The sequence below is a fragment of the Actinia tenebrosa genome, unplaced genomic scaffold (genome assembly GCF_029948245.1).
Source record: "Actinia tenebrosa isolate PJP-AT-01 unplaced genomic scaffold, QUT_ActTen_1.0 PGA_scaffold3__52_contigs__length_22856419, whole genome shotgun sequence".
NCBI lineage: Eukaryota > Metazoa > Cnidaria > Anthozoa > Actiniaria > Actiniidae > Actinia > Actinia tenebrosa.
Window position 1 is genome coordinate 1,033,348 of NW_028292580.1, and position 16,366 is coordinate 1,049,713.

Genomic DNA, 16,366 nt, shown 5'->3' on the forward strand with positions numbered 1-16,366 from the left:
CCACGTCGCAGTCTTACGGGGCTGATGTTGGTATTTATTAAGCCTTATGAAGCCGGTAAGCGCGACTCTGAAGCCTTTCATAACCCCGGCATCACCAACGTCGGGATTAGCATCAATGGAGTTCCAAATAAGGTGTATTCGCAGGGAATGAAGCCCTCAGACATCTACAGGGAAATAAAAAGAAAGTTTGGGGATCAAGTTGCACCCGGTGAGTTCTTTACCAATAAGTATGCACTGTGGATTGACATGCGAACCACCAACGACGAGGATTTACATGGGCAGGGATTGCGTCTGGTAAATACCCAGGACGGCATTACCCTGGAAATCAAGCGTGACTTAAACGCTAGCGCAGGCGACTCAGACAAGATCAACGCATACATCTTCGTGGTGTCTGACGCCCAGTTGAGCGTAGAAATGAATCAGCTAAAGAGCGTTGCGTATTGATTCGCGCGCTGCGCTCCCTCATCCAAGAAAGGATAAAATATCCCTTGCGTATATAATGCTTCGCGTATTCGAAAACAACAACACCAAACTGCAATGCATAGTGCAAGGCGATAAACTTTATTTCAAAGCAAAGTCCGTGGCTGATGCCTTGGGTTACGTAAATTCCAGAAAAGCGGCGTCTGATCACGTCTCAGAGGAAAACAAGGTAACTTTGAGGTCTATAAAGGGTGTAAATCTGACTGACACCCTTAATGCGCAACCACATTCCGTTTACATCACTGAAATGGGTCTTTATGAGTTAATATTCGGATCTGAAAAGTTCGTAGCTAAGGAGTTCAGAAAATGGGCGTTAGGTGACGTTCTCCCTACCCTCAGGAAAACAGGTAAATATGCAATGGACAAACGCTTTGACAGTCCTAACAAGTTGGTATTCAAAATAGAAAATGAATTTGACCTGCATAAGAAGGTCGTAAACTACATACGTCGATTCCACCCTATCCTACTGCTCGCACCAGGTCTTGGAGAACTACAGGACTCAGCTAGCAAAAGAATAGTATGTTGGCAGAAAGGGTATCAGGCGGGGCAACCCGACATCTTAGTCCTTAATGCACATAAAAAACATAATGGGTTATGCCTGGAGTTGAAGACGCCTAAGGGTAACGGCGTATTATCCTCAAAACAAGAGGCGTTACTCACACAATACGAGGCAAATGGTTACCTAACCATGGTGTGCAACGATTACGACCTTATATGTAGGGAGATCGACCATTACGCGGAAGGCATTCGTGTACCTTGTCCTTGGTGTGTTAAGGCTTTTAAGACGCAGGAGGCGTTAAGGACTCACCAAAGAATATTTCATAGATATAATGATAGTTGAACAGACACACTGGCGTAATCTGACCGTTGGTCAAACTTACAAAATAAAAAATTATGTCATGTTTGAAGATATCAACCGATTGAGGTTAATCTTGATGCATGACAATGAAGAGTGCACTTTATGGGCACCTGACTGCGTGCGGTATGTCCTTCAAGGTGAGGAATACACACACGTAAGAAGTTATGGTAAAGTGAATGGTCGATGGAAGTTTGACATCGAACGCCGCACCGACGCTAATCCATTATGTGATTAGTCATCCTCATGGGCGGTTGAGTATTGGTCTGCTATGTCGGACCTCATTTTTTCTGTCATGTAATTAGTATGGTAAATTAAGGCTCCTCCTGCGAACGCTGCGATGTAAGGTAACATCATATATTATTCATTTTTCCATGCTTTTCTTACAGCAAGGTAATGGTCTAAGGGCTTGGGTCCGTCGTACAGGCAACACCAAATATGTTGACCGCTACGTATACAGCCACATCGGTTGCAAATGCCGTCCCAGTGTTCCCTGTATTCCCATCTCACGCCCTCAACGTCGTCAAAGCATACGAAGGTCTGGTCTATTTCCTTCTTACGTCGCGTGAGCACCCGGGAGGTTTCGTGGGGACAACAACGTTCGGCTAAGTCTCCGTGGGTTTCACAGACGACATCTTCGAGGTGGTAACGACGACAGCGGTATTTATGCCAGTTCTCCTCGAAGTGAGGTTCATCGCAACGGAGACAACGGTCTTTGAGGCAGACTCTGTTCTCGCGGTGATATCGTAGGGCCTGTACAGTGGACAGTTCCTTACCGCAGTCACCGCAAAGGGTACTTACGGTCTTCTGACAGACTTTCTTGGAAAGATGGTATTGCAGTCGCTGCTTGCTACTAAAAGCTCTATCACATTGCACGCACTTCATTATATATACCTTATTTTTTATTGTTATTTTGTTAAATGCTGCAAAGAGGTCTCAAGTAAGGATCTATCTTTTATTGTTATTTTGTTAAGCCCCCATTAAAAGATGAGGTATCATTCTTTCTCATTGTTGAAACCAGCAAAAAGATAATCATGTTAACCATTCTTCGATCGTGATGATTTAACAAAATAACAATAAAAGATAGATCCTTACTTGAGACCTCTTTGCAGCATTTAACAAAATAACGATAAAAAAAAAGAAAGACCTATGCTAATTCCTCTTGCTGGGGCTTAGTAAGATCTTCTTTGCGACCTCTTACTCTTCTCGAACGTCGTCTAAAGTCCTTTGTGCTTTAGTATCCGCGGGACACCAATGTCCAACGAAGTCTTCTTCAGAGAATACCTTATTACAGTGACAGCAGCTGTGTTTCTTACGAGGCGTCGGAGGGGTAACGATGATGCAGTCAGCAGGTAGTTCGCACGTAATGCAGTCCATATATCTATGGGGGATATCGAATGAAGTCCTTAATGGACTCCTTAGCCCAGCCCGCCATTGTCAAAAGCGCGCCAAACCGTTCTGCACGCTTCAGACCACACATTTCATCGTACAATTCCTGTACGCGCTCTTTTAACCGGTCTATCTCTTCCCTTTGCATTTCTATGGTGTCTCTTTTATCCTTTGCGTCGGCGGTAATCCTTCTTACTGCTTCCACTGGTTCCATCTATATATGAACCCAGATCACATGCCTTGTAACGCTCTGATAGTAGGACCCACCGGCTGTGGAAAGACCCAATTCGTCGTGGAGCAGCTATTAGGACCCTTTAGATACCGCTTTGACTACATAGTGCTGCTTTGTCCCACCTACGTGAATAACCGCACCTGGACGGGCATAGGAGTGAAAGACGACGACTTCTTCGTAGATATTTTAGACCCTAACGAGTTATCTGGGCATCTTAAGTTCTGGCACAAGCAATTCCCTAAAGATACGCAGACTTTACTCATACTGGATGACATTGCCTGTGGGGACGACGTAAAAAAGCGCACCTCCGAATTAGTGAAGCTCGCTTTCAGCGGCAGACACGACAATATCAGCGTTTGGTTGCTTTCCCAGCAGCTTACCAGTGTCTCTAAACCCTTTAGGGAAAACATAGGCTCTCTCGTAGTATTTTATACACCCAGTAAGTCTGATCTGGAAACCATCTTAAGCGACTACGGTGGTGAGATAAGCAAGGAACAGTTGCATGAATACATGCGGCATTTAAAGACGCACCAACATTCCAAAATGATTTTCTCTTTGAGGTTTCCTTATGACGTTAATGTATATGGAGATTGAGCAGCTCTTAGATGAAGTCCCCACGCAGTTAGACGAAAGTAACCTCAAGGAACAACTTAACATCCTCGTGTCTTCGGGGAAGTGTAAAGAAATGATAGGCAGGGAACTTACCCATGAGCAGGTTAATAAGCTGTCGGAAGAGGAAGTCAAAAAGTTCCATAAAAGGTACGAGGCTGCCCTTGCAAGTAAGACCACAGACGCCGTCGCAGACTCCGCTATCCGACTTGCAACTAAATTGCTTGGACTTGCACTGCCTATAGACGACGTGGAGCAACTGCGGAAGGACATAAGCGAGGACTATGTCATCGCCCAAGAACTTAAGATAACCTGCGGCTGGTTGTCTTTGAAGTGCGGTAAGTTAATGGCAGTCGCCTCTGCGGCACTTCACGTAGCTCAGCACGTCGACTTGAAGGAACTTACGGCCTCTTGGAAGGACTTCAAGAAGAACAGAGACGTTGAAAAGGTCTTCCAGGCAGCACTTACTGAGGTACCTGATCAAGTCGCCTCAAGTACCTAGTCAAGTCGTTGTCAAGTCACCTCAAGTACTTAGTCAAGTCGTCCTTAAGTCATTCTCAAGTACTTAGTCAAGTCGTTGTCAAGTCACCTCAAGTACTTAGTCAAGTCGTCCTTAAGTCATTCTCAAGTACTTAGTCAAGTCGTTGTCAAGTCATTGCCAAGTCATTGTCAAGTCGTCATCAAGTTACTTGTCAAGTCCTTCAAGTCCCTTAATATAAGATGAGTGACACCGAAGAACAACCAGAAAAGGCTCCCGTAGAAGATACCAAGATTACCAAGGCTAAATCTCCGGGCAGAGTCGCTGCCGGAAAGAAGCTGGCGGAGATGAATAAAAAGAACAAAGCAAAGAAGGAGGAAAAGGTGGAGGAAGAGGAATCCTTTATCAATCCTGGGTACGTCATTGGCGCGTTAGGAGTCGCTATAGCAGCAGGCAGCCTCTACTTACAATGGCGGGCTACGAAGCCAAAAGTAAAGTGGGAGGCCGCAACATATCACGCACCTGTGGAGGTTAGAAAAAGTAAGATCCCTGAAATGGAATAACCTTCTCGCTTTGTAATATAATGTCGACCGCGTTGTTGAAAACTGTTGAAGAAGCAGCTATCATTACTTCTATTGTTGCGGGTATTGGTTGGGTAGGTAAGAAAGTGCTCAAAGAAGACTTTACTGAAGACCCAAGCAAGAGCTTCGCTAACTTTGCTAAGATGACCGCTGCCGTAGGCGGGGCTATCATGCTAAAGGATTACCTACGAAAGGAAAAGTACCTGCCTACGACGTAATATATAATGGCTGGCTTAGTCGCAGGTGGAGTCATTGCAGCTTTAGCATTCACTGGAGCTAATTATGGCGGTCAATATTTGGATAGATTAGTCAGAGGCGACAAAAGCGGTGCCGCCGAAAGGAAGAGACACGACTTAGCGCTGGAGAAATATCAGCGGGACGTGGCGGCTTGGAATGAAAAAAGACAAGCTTACAGGGATTGGTTGGATAAGAACTACCAAGACAAAATGCAGGCAGACAAGAACTTCGAAAACACAGACTACGCCTTCAAACTTTATGCGCAAGCACACCCCGACTTTAGAATGAAAAAGCCTCAGTTCAAGAATTACTACCAGCCTTCTAAGAAACAAAAAGACAATGAATTGGTCTTTGTAGGAGTCGCAGGGCTGGCCGGAGGCGTGGCTTTGGCGTATCTAATATAATGATCGTCTTTTTGGAAAGCGACAAGAATGACTTTACCACGTATTTGAATCCTCCCATCAAAGCCTGTAAGGTTCGGTTGGTTAGTTGCTCTTTGTATAATTCTTGGTATAATTTAATTAATGGCTTTGTCATCGGAACTTCCGGCACCAAACCAAAAATACCAGATTCCCATTACACCCCAATAACACTGGCTAAGGAGCTAGCGAAGCATGGATACACTCTTACCACAGGATTACCCCATGAAATGACATTCAAGAAAAATAATGGGAGCGCCAATCTAAAGGACAGTTCATTGGTAGAACTCCTGGGCCTTACTAGTACCACGATAAATAGCGGCAGTACATATGATGTGAAATGGAAAGTCGCATCCTCTTATGAAGTCTATTGCGACTTGGTCCATAGTTACAACAATGGAGAAAAGTCTTCTCTTATGTCCAAGTTTCTGCCCCAAGGTAATCCATTTGACCCAGTAGAATACACTCCCATTTCTTTGAGCTATGACTTATCTAATTTGGTAGAAAGCATAAACATCACCATTAAAGTGGACGGAAAGACGGTGGATTTTAACGGACGTAAGATCAATCTTGTTTTGGAATTCATATAATGGGCCGCGTAGAGGACAAAATTAAAAGGATTTACTATGGGCCTGAAGGCTATTGGAGAGGAGCGTCAGCTATCAAGAAACTCGCGACCGCGGCCAGGGTATCAGACGAAACGGCTAAGAACTGGTTGAAAAAACAAACCCTCTGGCAGGTTTATCTTCCCGTGCCTAAGTACATTCCCAGGCCCAGCTTCACCGTAAATACCCCCAATGAAGTTCATCAGGCGGATTTGCTTTTCTTGCCGCACGATAAGGTGAGAAAGAAGACCTATAGGTACGCTTTGACCGTAGTCGATATCGCAAGCAGATACAAGGACGCCGAACCTATAACCAGCAAGGATTCTGGGGAAGTCGCAGAAGCCCTAGGTAGGGTTTATAAGCGCGTCTTGAAATGGCCTAAGCTGCTGCAAGTGGATGCGGGGACGGAGTTTATGGGCGTGGTTACCAAGACCCTGAAAGACCACGACACTAAGATTAGAAGAGCTAAAGCAGAGTACCACAGGGGTCAAAGCATTGTCGAAAGATTCAATAAGACCCTGGCCGAGCGTCTCTTTGGATACCAGTATTGGAAAGAGCTGGAAGATCCCTCCAAACGCAATAGGGAATGGACTCAGAGGCTCCCCCAGGTCGTCGCAGCTTCGAACAACGAGGCGGCCAGGGCTACGGGAATGAAACCCAGGGATGCCATAAAAAAGAAACACGCGGAACACAAGTCCTTCATCAGAAGTTCGAGGGCGGTCTTCCCCCATGAAAAGAAATTAGGTAATGTCACGGTTCGATATCTCTATGAGCCGGGTGAATTAGAAGGAGGATCCAAAAGAGCTACGGATCCTAATTGGTCTTTGGAAACTTACCAGATCCGAAGTGCGATAGCTAAGAAGGGTCAGCCCATCTTGTATTATCTTCATGATAGTCCCACGCGTGGGTTCGTCAAAGAAGAACTGCTTATCGTGTGATGTCCGAATGCTATCGTATGCACTCCGTCATCACACATCCATCGCTTACCGTCAAATGCAGACAGTGACACCTTCTCCTGCGTGACGTTATGTATCTGATGACCATAGCTGCGCAGGCTGTTCATCTTATGCCGCTGTTCCTTGCGTGTTCGTAATACGTTGAGGTAGGACTCGTGCGTAATGTCCTTCTTAACCACATACTTTTTTACGCCTTTAGCTTTCTTTTCTACGCCGTCTAACTTTAGCACGCTGTACATCTTTGGTTTCAGACCCACGTATTCCACGATGGGTTTTCCTAACATTTCGTCTTTCATCTTCCCAATTACCTTCTTATTCTTCGCAGAGTAAAGGAAGTGCTCCTTCGGGTAACCGCTGGTGTCGTACTCGTCTATGTCGGGGAGGCAGTCTTTGTAAACGTCTTCCGTTTGCACTTCTAGAATTAGGGAGTCGGTGTCTGTGTACAGGAGGCGACAGCGGTCTCCGTACTTTGGCTTAAGCTTATCGTAGTAGAACTCGTACATAAGCAGCTTCGATAGATCCAGCACCGTAAAGCCTGTGTAAACGGGCTTGTTTAGTAAGAGGTTTGCCTTTTTCATGTGAATCACGTAGAAGTTCAGCATTTCTACGTATCTAACGAAGCCTGGCTGTGACACGTATGCTTCTGCTTCCTCTTTGGTGCTGACTATTTTTACGCTTACGCGCTTGCGGATGTTCTCCATTGTCTTTCCGAACACGCTGTTGTTCATCAGTTTGAAGAGATTTTTCTCGAAGTCATTTTTCGCTGCGGTACGCTTTTGCGTGTTAAAGTCAATGTAGGGGCGCATCCAGGGTTCCTGCGTGAATTTTAGGACTCTGTGGATCTTCTCTACGCGCATTCCGTGTCGCACGTAGAACTGCAGGTTGCGGTAATGTACCACATACTTCTTCTTATCCATCAGGTTCATAGTTAGTTTCCTGTACGGTTTGTAACCAGGGCACATTTGCTTTTGCAGCGGACTTAGCTGCTTAAATGGTATCTCTATCGCTTCTGGTGCTAAGGGGAACTCATTGTGTTCGTCGTGCAGGCGCTCTGGGTACTCCAGATCCACTTCTAAGACGTAACCCTTGTCTTCCTCCTTTCCTACCTGCATGTAGAAGTCTATCGGCTTCACTGGATCCCATTCGAAGTCTCTCACAGGTAGGTACTGTGACATTGCCCAACCATAAAGGTTATTCGCATCCAGGTAGTAAATGTATGTGGTTGGTTTCTCTGGGTCGTGCTCTACTAAGGGGTTGTTTGCGCGGGCGTAACGTCGGCTGGGTCCGCATACGCCGCCACGAATACCGTCTTCCATAAACCGATACATGTCGTACTCCGTTAGGAGATCCAACTGCGCATTTGTCTTCTTTAACAAAGCACTCCAGCTGAGCCCAGGAGCCGTGTAGAAATTAGCGGGATCCAATCCGTAATATTCCATAGCCATCTTTCTGAAGCTTTGGAAAACATCTGCGAGCAGCACTACGTCAGACCTTAGGTAGATGTCGTGGTAGTCACCCATGTTCTCACAGGAGTACTTTTCCCACACGTCTAACGCATGCTGGTACTCCTCATCCTTTATACCAGACTCGTTTAGGGTGCTGTAGAAGCGATCTTTGGGTGGTAGGGGTTCTTTGAATCGATCCCAGGAGTCCATGTATTCGTATGGGTAGACTCCTTTCCTTTCCGCGCCGTATTGACTGGAAATGGGAAAGTTGGTGTTATACTTTACGAGGTTTGCTAAGGAGTCCGCCATAAACTGCTGCGAATCTAAGAACTTTAGCTTACCCACAGTTACGGACATGTAGCGCTCTTTGTTGTTGGGTATGCATTTGACGTCGGAGCCGTCTGTTCCTTGTAGTAGCAAATGGGAGTCGTAACCGCGGAGGTTGTGAAAGAACACCGGAATCTCCATGTCTGGATTTACTTTGAAGTTTATATTGCATTTCCAATGAGCCGCTCCTCTGTATTTACCCGTGATGTGGCAGTGATCCCTAACCTTATCCACATAGAAATCCTCAACAAATGCTTTGTGACAGTGAATGCAGTGCGTGGAGGGCTTTCCCGGCTTCTCACCTTTCTTAGCATACTTCCCGCATTTAAAATGAGCTTCTCCTAGATACTTTCCATCTTCATCCCACGCTTTCTTGGCTCGTCTTCCAAACTGAAGAAGCGTATGTTGGCAAATGTAGCATTTTTTTGCCTTGTTAAAAGCCTCCTGGTTCTCTTTGGTAAATTCCATCTTCTTTGGACATCTTAATTGTTCTCTAATCTCTCCCTCCTCTTCTCGCAATGCTTCTAGAAACTCATTAGCTGCGTTCTTACCTCGGTAAATCACAGGAGGGTTTGCTTTACCGTCTGATCTGACTACTATGTAACCAAAGGAGCAGATCTCGTGTAATCCTACCTTATTCGTGGCGCCACGTTTCTGCTCTTCCTTAGTTATCAACGCTTCGAAGTCTGCATATATCACGTAAGGCACTTGCATCTGCTTTTGATGGTCTGCGTATGAAAGCTCTTTGTTGGTGGGCATCTGGATCCGTTGCGCCACTTCTTCGACTCCGCGGCAGATCTCATCGTGTTTCTTTAGGGTATTTAAGGATGTAAATGACAGCAAGCAGCAGTCGCAGAAGTACTTTTTGCCTTTGTGCTTAGTATGTCTGTAGAATAGTCTGCTAATGTGTTTAACCCATGAGTAGTGTCCGCCGTGGTAGAATAAATGTACGCGCTCTCCTTTACTTTTTGACAGAACTAACGGTACTATCGTCTGCTCTCTGACTCCGTAAACGTTAATTGCTAGATCGTTTATTTCCTCAAATATGGGGATGTCTATCAACTGCATGGGAAATTCCACACCATCCCACTCTAAATCATCTGTGGGATACTTGTCCTACAGGGATCCTTCTCTGCTGGATACAGTGCAGACCTGATTGCCCACATAAAGCATCGATTGTCTTCATTCTTCACGTTTACAATAGCCTTCTTCCTTTCTACCCACGTTGGTAGCGGTACGTAACTCCCCCCTCGTATGGGTACGTACCTGGCTATACTTATCTCTATTCCTTCAACCTCCTCTACTGTCCAACCCGATCCTTCTTTCGTGTAGTTAGACAGCGACTCCATTATTGCTTCTAAGGCTTCACTGAGTGACCTATCCAGATTCGTGGATTCTAATATCACTAACGACTTTGATCGCAACATTGCTGTCGTCATTACCTCGTCTTTTGACAAACTTACTTCTACCATTATGCTCGCTTTCAGGGCTCCTAATTCTTCTATACCTTTTCGGAGAGTCCTTTTAACCTTCCTTTCTGACTGACGCCAAAACTGTCTAACGTCAATCTCACCGTTACCGGGTATTGACACCGTGCTGAAGTTGCTTTGGGATTCCATCTATATAATAGGAAATATTTTATACCTAATACCAAGCACTTTTTAGGTCGTCGTAGTCGTACTCACAGTCCTGACAATGCCAAAACAATTTAACCTTAGTCTCAAACTTCTTACCACATCCACAATCATAACTGCTCATACACTTCGTCTTCATTTTCAAATGCTTTTTCAAATCCGCTTCTTTCTTAAAAGTTCTCTTACATTCTTCGCACTCCATATATAGACTAACATATTTGCGCTGTTGCCCCCAACCACACTTGGAGTGGGTTGTTTCCGTAGGTGGATTTTTGACGCGGGTCTTACCCCGTGTTGAGATTGCGCTGGAACCCCCATTCCCTATACTACTGTCTTCACTTCTACACTTCGAACCAAACCATCACTTCCTGGAAACACCTTAGTAACTCTGCCTAGCGGCCATTTGTTCCTTGTAGGGTTTTCGTCAGCTACCAGCACCAAATCATCAATCTGTATGTTTCTCTTTGGTTGTCGCCATTTTTTGTCTCTCTTGTAGTGAGGGTATATATTCTTTCAGCCATCTCTTCCAGTAATGGTTGGCTAACAACTGTGCTTGGATTACCCAGAATTGTTCTCTCAGGAGGGCTAGCACTTGCTCTTGACCACAGTGTCCGTTCTTCTCATGCAAGTAACGTATCAAGATTGTCGTAACGTGACTCTTCCGAGGCAAAATTATTGGGTGCATTGCGTCATGGGAAATTGGTGCCTTAGCCAATCTTCCACCAACACGAAGTAGACCATCATCATGTAACTTTGGGCTTAGACTTGCTGTGGGGCTGTGTCCTTGAACTTGTTTCTTCTTCTTGAGGCTCTGCATTTCTTCGGAAAAGGCTTCACGTTGCACGATCCTAGCAACCTTCAATTTAGCGTTCTGCAGGTCTTCAGTAGAAATACGTTTCTCTTTCACGTGTCGGGACTTGATCCATTCGGTGAATTTGACTAGCCAGGCAACTCGGCGCAGGAGTACTATCCAGTTGGAATACCTCCTTGTAAGTTCCTCCACAGATGATCTGCGTTCAAGTACGGTCAGATAAGCTTCTTTCTTAACTTCCAGATCTTGTACGCTAACTTCTTCAAACTTGTTCTTGGGCCAGTTCTCTTTCGTCTTCCACAGAAACTCTGGTCCTTTAAGCCAGCGTTGGTTCTTGAGATATTCTTCAGTATCAAGACCACGGCTTGCATCATCTGCAGGATTGTCCTTGCCTGGACAATGTCTCCACTGTTCGGGCAGTGTTTCCTCTCTGATTTCGGTCACTCTGTTTGCGACGTACGTTTGGAAACGTCGAGTTTCGTTTCTGATATAGTTTAGAACTATCATGGAGTCGGTCCAAAATGTTACTTGTCGGACATCAAGCTCTAGCTCTTTCCTCACTGTCTTGTCAAGACGCGTTGCAAGTACCGCTGACTGCAATTCAAGACGAGGGATGGTGAGGGTCTTGAAAGGGGTGTTTCTGGACTTAGCCATCACAAATGAGCATTCGATTCTTCCATCATGATACTCGGCTCTCAAGTACGATACTGCTCCGTACCCGACCTCGGACGCATCACAGAAGTGGTGAAGCTCAAGAGAAATTCTTTGTTCACTTGTTTGCGTAAAATAACATCTCGGTACACATACTCGCTCCAGCAGTGGAAGATTCTCTTTCCAGCTGGACCATTTTTGTAGGATCTCACCTTCAAGTGGTTGGTCCCACTTATACTTCTTCTTCCACAGTTCTTGCATGATTCTTTTTGCAGGCAATATCACTGGTGCTGCAAAGTTTAGAGGGTCGAAAACCGCACTAATAGTTGAAAGAACTCCTCTCATTGTATTCGGTTTCTGCAATTCTGACACTTTAAACCCAAAGGTGTCTGACTCGACATCCCAGCGTACACCGAGGGCTCTTTCTGTTGGTAGTTCTTGGAGTTTCAGATCGAGGAAGGACGTGGCTTTCTTTTCTTCTGGTATTTCAGCTAGGACCTCGCGGTCGTTGCTGATGAACTTCGTTAACTTGAAGCCTCCTTTCATACACAGCTGTGTCAGTTGGTCAGCCATGCGTGTTGCAGCATCCGCATTAGGTAACGACTTTAGGACGCCATCGACATAAAAGTTGTTCTTTACAGTGTGAACTGTCGCAGTATCGAAGTCGTCGCTGTTGTCATCCGCTGTTTTCTTCAGGGTTGAGTTTGCTGCACACGGCGAGTCTCTTGCACCAAATATATGAACTGTCATCACATACTCTTCAGGAGGATCATCAGCATCTCCACTCCACCATAAGAATCTTAGAGAGTCTTGATCTTCTTCACGTACTCCGACTTGATGGAACATGCTTTCGATGTCCGCTACAAGTGCAACTTCGTCTTCACGGAATCGCAGTAATACGCCAGGCAGACTGTTCGTGCAGTCGGGTCCCTGAAGCAGATTCTTGTTCAATGACGTACCTTCATGTTCAGCAGCGGCGTCGAAAACAATACGCACTTTTCCTGGCTTATTAACGTTCGTAACTCCGAAGTGAGGTAAGTACCATGTTCGCGGTCCAATCTGCGAAGTTTCTTCAGCGGAGAGTTTGCGCGCGTATCCTTTCTCGATGTAGCCATTCATGGTGTCACAATACACTTCTTCGAACGCTCGATCCTTTTGAAACCTTTTCTTGAGGCTCAACAGTCTCTTTTCAGCTTGCTCGCGATTGTTTGGCAATTTCACATCATCTTTCTTCCACAGCAGTCCGGTCTCGTAATGCCCTTCTTTAAACACTGTTGTCTCTTCAAGCTTCGCTACTGCTCTCAGATCTTCTCTTGAAAGCACCTCTTTTTCTTTGACATCCTGTCTTGTTCCGTAGTCATCTATCTTCCAGAATCTTTCTATCTGTTCACGTAACTTCAGGTTTTCTATGTCAGTAAAGTGTAAGTCAAGTTTCGTTCGTTGTGTTTTTCCTTCAATAGTACCCGTAATGACCCACCCAAGGGGCCCTCTCTGAGCCTGGAGCTTACAGGTAGGTTCGTCAGATTTCCGTACTTCAATTATCTCGTGTGCTTCGTCAACATCCTTGCCAATCAACACAGATACCCGCGGGACTTCTACTTCCGGTACTTCAATGTCTATCAGATGAGGGTACGCATTTCTGTTGATATTGGAAGGCAAGAGGTCTTCAAAAATGCTGAATTTTTGTGATATCAACCCTTCCTCTACTGTGATTGGTTGTCCTTCGCCATCGGCAGACTGTATCTGGAACTCAGCCAGTTGGAACTCTTCTTCTTCTTTATTCATCAGCGTGTTGACCGATATTCTTTTCTTTCTTCCTTTGAGTCCTATCATCTCTGCCACTTCGGCGTCAACTACGGTGGCACGGGACCCGTTGTCCAGGAGTCCATACGTCGTTATCGCACTTCCATCTGGCGCGGAGATCTTTATCGGTACCACGTGCAGAAGTATACTTTTGTCTGTATTTCGTACGTTGGTTGCGTACTGGTCGGTTTTCCTCTGTTCAGGAGCAGGCCTCTGGTCGTTACTCGGTGGATCCTTTCTTTGTTCCCTTTCTTCAGCTTTCTTGTCGACTGGGGCTGCTTTCGGTCTGGGAAAGTTGTGTAGCAGCTTGTGGTGGCGTCGCTCACTTCCGCATCCACAGTTCTCGTTCGATTTGCATTGTGTTCTTAAGTGTCCCGCTTTCAAGCAAACATGACACAGTTTATTATTCTTCACGACGTTCCATCTGACCGTGATGTCTTTCCTTGCGAACTGTGTACAATGTAGAAGGTCGTGGCTTCCAGAGCAGCAGACACAGCGACCCGGCGTACTTGCGTTTTCTGTTTTACTACCGGCTTGATACGCTTCCTTAGGTCTGACGTCGGTCGTGAAGGTGGCGGTTTTCAGCGGAGGTTGAGCTTTCATTACCTTGTGAGTGAATCTCATTGGTCTAGCAGTGTTCGTTTTCGATTCACTGTTCCGTGATGAAGTTGTAGTGACAAAGGCGGGATCGTTCTTGATTGCTGCTTGTCTTTTCACAAATGCCACAAGGTCCTTCAACTTCGGTGACATCCCTTTCTCTCTGATGAAGTACAGGGTATCTCCCCACCTTGCTGATAGGTAGTTTGGCAACCTACTTACGATCAGCTTCAGGTTCGACGTCGTGCTTGCTTCAACTTCGTATTCTCCTTCCAGCTTCTTCGATGCTGATTCAAGTTGTTCTGCAAAGTTACGTAGGCCTTTGTTGTCATCATGGGCTAACTTTGGACCAATGGTCAGTTTTTCGATACATGCGGCTGCAACCGCGGATGGGTGTCCGTATCGTTCCTCTAGCAGCTTCACAATATCGTCGTACTTGCATCCAGACGCTCGTTGAACTACTTCATACGCTTCTCCGCAGACAAATTTCGGTAAGAACTCCAGCTTTTGTCCGTCGGTCAATAGTCCGTCCTCTAAATTGTCTTTCAGGCGGCTTCTAAGACTGGGGAAGTCGTCAGCATCTCCGGAGAACTTTACAGGCTGCATGGCTTGCAACATGTTCAACTTCAGCATCATTGCATTGTGGGTTGTAGTTTCTTGTAAGATGGATTCTTCTCTTCGAGGTCTCTCAGAATGGTATCTTTCGTCGGCCATAACGTTTTGGGCGTGGCTCTTGTCAGCGCTTTCTTCTTGCATGTCGTACCTCTTAGGAACGTGGGAGTTTCTCCAATATTCATCGTACTTCTCGGGGCATTGGGAGCTTCTCTGGTATTCATATTCGTATTCTTGTTTTATTCTCTCATCGCGGTCATCCGGTACATGGATGCGTGTGGTTTCGTTCACGACCCAATCAGTGGTCTGGTCTTCCTTTGTCAAGGGGGTGCTTGTGTAAAGGCATGGTCCACGTGGTAATTCTAGATCGGACTCTTCATCCTCTGACATAAATTCGGCTTCCTTTTCTGCTATCTTGGCTTCAAATCTCAGTTTTATTACTGTTTTTTGCTTCTCTAGTTCAATGTCTATCTTGCGCTTTTCCTTTTCCGCTTCCAATTTTGCTATTTCTTCAGCTTGTTCTGCCATCATTTTCTTCAATTCCGCGTTTTTCTGTAGTTCTCGTTTCTTCGAAGAGCTCAGCGATCTAGTTTTCGACTTAGTAGACCCCCCTGCGTAGGAATATTGGCTTATTGTCTCATTATCTCTTTGTCGGCGAACTGGCGCCTGCTCGTCTTCTCGACATTGTTGTGCCTGTCTCAAACGCTCGCATGCGGCATAGGCACACTTGTGATAATTATCTTTGGCATGTTCGTGTTGTTGTTTTACTCGTAAAAGTTCTGTTTCACTTACATCTTCCTCGATGTAAACACTATTCATTTCTGTACAAATCCCATGCAAGTTCTAATTTCTTTAAATAATCAACAATTTTTTCGGCTTCGAAGCATCGTTCCACGTCTCCAACTTGGTTGACAAGTCTTGACAGGTGGGATAAATATCCCGCCAAGGAATGTTGTCTTTGTGTAATCCGTTCGGCTTTACGGCCTTCGAAATCTTTCATATTTTCTTGAATAATTCTCTTACCTCTTCGGGATCCAAGATCCAACTCTCGCTCAAGTTGTCTCCCATATTCAGACGGTCCTTTTATCATGTTTTCAAGTTGTTTTTCTAATTCGAGGATTCTTTCATGTTGTTGTGCGATGGTCAAGTTCGGGTTTCCTTCAGCATTCATTTTGTGTTTTCTTTCTCGATCAGTTCGTTCAGATTTGACGATATGTCGAATTTTGTAGTGGTTCTAGATTATCCCGAGGACTATAGTCAAGATGCGTGACGTTCAAGTTCTAGATTATCAGTTTATTCAGAGTTCAGTCAGTCAATGATTTCACAATTCCACGCTGCAGGATTAATTTCATGAGTTCAGGTTTTCACGAGTTCAGGTTTTCACGAGTTCAGGTTTTCGCAAGTTCAGGTTTTCACGAGTTCAGGTTTTCACGAGTTCAGGTTTTCACGATTCGCTAGAATGACAATTGCAAAACCTTCTATGAGAATATATTCTGTCCAAGAAAAACGGGATCATTATACTTACACATATGTACTGTCCTGAAGATAAAATCATTCGAATTCCGGATTCATTTTTTAAACCACAACAACTTGTCTACTCTTCCCTATAACAACTCTGTCCCATTCCCACGAGCTCCTTCTCTC

General features: G+C 45.2%; 1 protein-coding gene across 1 annotated transcript; it reads right to left on the bottom strand.

Moving 5' to 3' along the window:
- Window positions 1-10,693: 10,693 nt before the first annotated feature.
- LOC148907557 (uncharacterized) lies at window positions 10,694-15,893 on the bottom strand. The gene is made up of 2 exons (XM_089035667.1): window positions 15,746-15,893; window positions 10,694-15,543 (listed from the first exon to the last, which is right to left on the bottom strand). The coding sequence occupies exons 1-2, from the start codon at window positions 15,891-15,893 to the stop codon at window positions 10,694-10,696; spliced, it is 4,998 nt and encodes a 1,665-aa protein (XP_088891793.1).
- Between the last annotated feature and the right edge of the window lie 473 nt (window positions 15,894-16,366).